The sequence below is a fragment of the Symsagittifera roscoffensis genome, chromosome 4 (assembly GCF_963678635.1).
Source record: "Symsagittifera roscoffensis chromosome 4, txSymRosc1.1, whole genome shotgun sequence".
NCBI classification, from domain to species: Eukaryota; Metazoa; Xenacoelomorpha; order Acoela; family Convolutidae; genus Symsagittifera; species Symsagittifera roscoffensis.
This window is the reverse complement of record NC_087065.1, coordinates 50,653,403-50,657,357: the sequence shown is the minus strand read 5'-3', so window position 1 is coordinate 50,657,357 and position 3,955 is coordinate 50,653,403. Positions and strand designations below refer to the sequence as shown.

The 3,955-nt window shown below is 45.0% G+C and overlaps 1 protein-coding gene across 1 annotated transcript; it reads right to left on the bottom strand.

Annotated features, from left to right (window-relative positions):
- Window positions 1–475: 475 nt before the first annotated feature.
- On the bottom strand, window positions 476–886 carry LOC134844932 (uncharacterized). Its single transcript, XM_063861758.1, has one exon. The coding sequence runs from the start codon at window positions 884–886 to the stop codon at window positions 476–478; it is 411 nt and encodes a 136-aa protein (XP_063717828.1).
- Window positions 887–3,955: the final 3,069 nt, after the last annotated feature.

The following is a 3,955-nucleotide window of genomic DNA, read 5'->3' as shown; positions in this document are numbered from 1 at the left end:
CAGGTTCGAACGTAGCACAGATCCAAGGGCACTGGGTCCCTTTTTGATAAGATATTTTTTTCTGCTGCTTTCTCCACTGGTAATTCTGGGTGTCCTCGAATTGGATGTCCTGACTTGTCCAACCACCTCATCATGGGAAGTGCTTCATAAGTTTCTTTGTCCAGAAACGAGAATCCGTCCATGACTTCCGCCTGATTGGCCTGCTTCTGTTCTAGTCTCTCAGAAAAATTGGTCTTCTTAATAAGACTGTCAGCATTTTAGTGCATGTCACCCATCCTGGGCTCGATTCTCATGTGGTAGCCATCCAACCAGAAAATCCAACGAACGATATAACTCTGGTCCATCAAGTACGTCTTCAGTCAGGAAAGGGCTCTGTTATCCACACGCAACAAAAAGGGAGCGCTCAACAAGTATGCGCGGTACTTATCCAAGAACATGACTACCGCAAACATTTCTGCTTTTGATGCACCATATTTCATTTCAGTGTCGCCCAACACTTTGCTGCCATATGCAATGGGACGGAGAACTGTTCTCCCATTCCTTGCTCCTGATGTAGTATTCCTGGAATGGTTAGTACTGGAGCATCAGTGTCGAGAGCGTACATGCCTTTCTCCGTGGGCGTGCCTAGCACTGGCGCTTCACAGAGTTCCCGCTTTATATTCTTGAAAGCTTCCTGAGCTCTTTCATTCCATTCGAACATTTTCCCTTTGTTGTGCAAAAATTGCTGCATTGGGTACACCTTGTCAGCGTATTTTTGTATGAACTCGCGGTAATAATTGGCAAATCCCAGGAAACTCATGAGCTGTGTATCCGTTCTGGGGGCCTTCCATGGCAGCACGGCCTCCACCGCATCCGGATCCGGCCTCACGCCATGCCTGTCTACCATTCTTCCCAGGTATTTGATCGAGCCCCTAAGGATCTCACATTTCGACGGTTTGCATTTCCTGCCGGCTTTCTTCATGCAATCTGCCGATGTGATCTGCGAAGGTTGGTGTCGCTATGACCACGTCATCCACGTAGCACATCACGAGATTCCAGTACTTCTTTAATATCCTGGTTAAAGCCTGAGCCATCAGTCTTTGAAAGGTCGCCGTGGCATTGCACAAGACAAAGGCATCTTCTTCCACTGGAACAAACCCAATTCGCATGCAAACCTAATCTTCTCTCTGTCCCTGTTTCGCAGAGGAACCTGCCAGAAGGCAGAACCCAGATCCAGTGTAGTAAAAAAAAATTGGCATCGCCTAGTCTCGAGAGGCTCTCGTCTATGCGTGGTATTGGGTTAGCGTCCTTTATGGTCACCGCGTTCAGGTAGCAAAAATCACAACAGAATCTAAGCTGTCCCCCTTTCTCTATAGCCATGACAACTTCACAAGCCCAAGGTGACTTTGAGGGTTCTACCATGTCGTATTCGAGCAACATTTCTATTTTCGCTCGGCACGCTTCCAATTTATGTGGTGTCAAGCGCCCTACCTGTGGGGAACGGCGCCTTCCTCTAGTCCGATTTTGTGCTCGACGAAATTGCCACAACCAATATCCGCCTTATGTTTTGAAAAACGTCCGCGTTCCGATTTAAAACTTCTTTTAGTGACTTGAACTCTCCCTCACCTATCTTACCTCTCAAGTGCTCTATCTCTAGTTCATATGACAAAGGGCTTTCCGGAAAATTGGAGCAATTCGACAGGCCGTCATCCGTTTCGGATCTCATTGAAAACATTTTTTTCAAAGATTTCAACTCAATAATCCTTTTTAGGATCTCCTTCAATCAGCATGAAAGGGATAGTCTTTCATGGAATTTTTTCAAGTGCGGTTCTTCTTCATAATCCTTTCTCATTGGCAAAGCGTAGCCAAGTTCCCTTTCACGCTGGATTGAAACTGTTGTGTCCAGTGTATTCCACAATACACTCACACACAGCACGCTTCGTGTTACAGAAAAGCCTAAAACTACTGAACTTTTACTGTTTGGGTTGAGTACCAAGCAAACCTGCTTACTATAACTAAAAGAAGTCAAGTTTCTCATCCTAAAATAGCTACTACTGCCTGACCGGGCTGTAATTTCACTTTTCTGTCTAAAAAAATTGGTATCTTATTTTCATCAGTTGATATTCTGTTAACTGGTCTCTTAGCATACTTCCTGTACGGGTTCCTAATTCTAATCAGTCCATTGATCAGGTCGATCATCACGTCGAAGTTTCTGAGAAAGTCGCGACCCAAAATGAAGTGATCTGAATCGTCCAGGTTCTCTACCACAAGGAAACTCATCCATAGATTTTGTCCTCCAATGTGGAGGACTGTTATCAGTGTTCTCCCAGCCACGTAAATTGCTCCTGACGGCTGACAATCTTAGATTCGTTGGAAATAAGTCATGCCCTCTGAAGCCCATTCCCTCCCAAGTCTTCACTGGCAATACACTAATCAATGACCCTGTATCTAGAAGACCTGTTACTCCAATTTTCTTTCCATTGGTGTCTAGCAGATGTGCAGTCACATCTGCCTCGTACCCAGTGTTTACCGCATCTTGCTCCTTCATGGCGTCATGACCGATTTTACGGACTTTAAGATCTTCCTGACCAAAAACGATCTGTCTTGTTTGGTCACTGTCTGTTGTGACCTAGGTCTTAGTATAGATACTGATCCCGTCCACGCTCAACATGACTTGATATGGTCCATAGACTTCCACATAGCGCCCGTGAAGTTTCTTTATAAGAGTGCCACTCGTTGTTAACAACGCTCGCGCAGCCCTCGATTCAGTGCATGGCTCTACCTGTCTCAGATAGTCCGCATATGTGTCCAAATGCCTTAAAGTGAACTCTGAAGGCTCACTTAGGTTCCTGATCACCTGATGTCCCGCCACTGAGATTAATGACTGTATTTTGCTCCTTTGTGGCACCATACCGAATGTCTGCCCGGAGATTACATTCAGTTTCATGGTCAAACTGCTCAGTGCTTTTGTTTCTTCCATCTCCGATGCTTCAGAGGCGTTTAGCTTTTCTTGATTTTTCTCATTTTCTAATTCTAGCTTCTGTTCTATCTCCCTTGTCACCAATTCCTTTTGGACTCTGTTTAAGGCATCTCTCGCTGCTGCCTTATAGTCGATCTTAAAAACGTCTGCTGTGGTTCCAGGCTCCCGTTCACACGTTTCTTCTAACACCGCCTGCATTTTCTTCGTAGCCAGCTCATGCGGTTTCTCTTTCCTGCGGGCTTCCGTCTCACTCATCAGGCGTGCCTTGCTAGCTTTCACAGCCGATAAAGCTTCTTCATGCCTTGAATGCTTGATTTCTGCCACAGAATCTCAAAACTGTGGACAATCTGATTTAAATTGACCCTCCCTGTAGCTACAAAAAAAACACGTGGGGCCGAATTTTGCAATCACTCCTCTCATGAAATCTTCATGATCGACCTCTGCCGCATCCTCATCTTCGAGACCCAAGCCTATCGCCTTCATACCTTGTTTGTAGGTTGGGCATGCTAATACGTGATGATCCGTCGAACTGCAGTTTGCACAAGAGCGTCTATTGTCCATGTCGTCCCTAGGTTTGTACCAGTTGTTACCCTGGTTAACAGGTCCATTATTGAAATAGCCATAAATGTTTTTGTAATAACCTGATCCAATAGTAGGTTTAAAAACAGATACTTCTTGGAGTTCAGCCGCAAATCTTCCGGTGTCGGCGCATTGTTTGAGAGAGGTGTATAATGCGTTGCTAACATTGTTCTAAGTTCATCGTTCTTCACACCATTTATGAATTTTGATGCTACTGCTAGGTTCTTCCTGCTGTTTGATTCATCTGGTTGACTACGCCTTCTCAGCATTTCTAAATCAGCTAAGAACTTGTCTTCGTTTCGTCTTCACGTTGCCTCCGTTTTTCGAAGCGGATAAATACTTGGTGACCTTGTACCCCTGAGCCAAAACGATTCAACACGATTTCAAAGATGGTATTGTTTTTTGACCATTGCGCAA

Bases quoted from the DNA above. Each gene is read 5' to 3' on its own strand.
- LOC134844932 (XM_063861758.1), bottom strand. From the start codon at position 886: ATGGTAGACAGGCATGGCGTGAGGCCGGATCCGGATGCGGTGGAGGCC.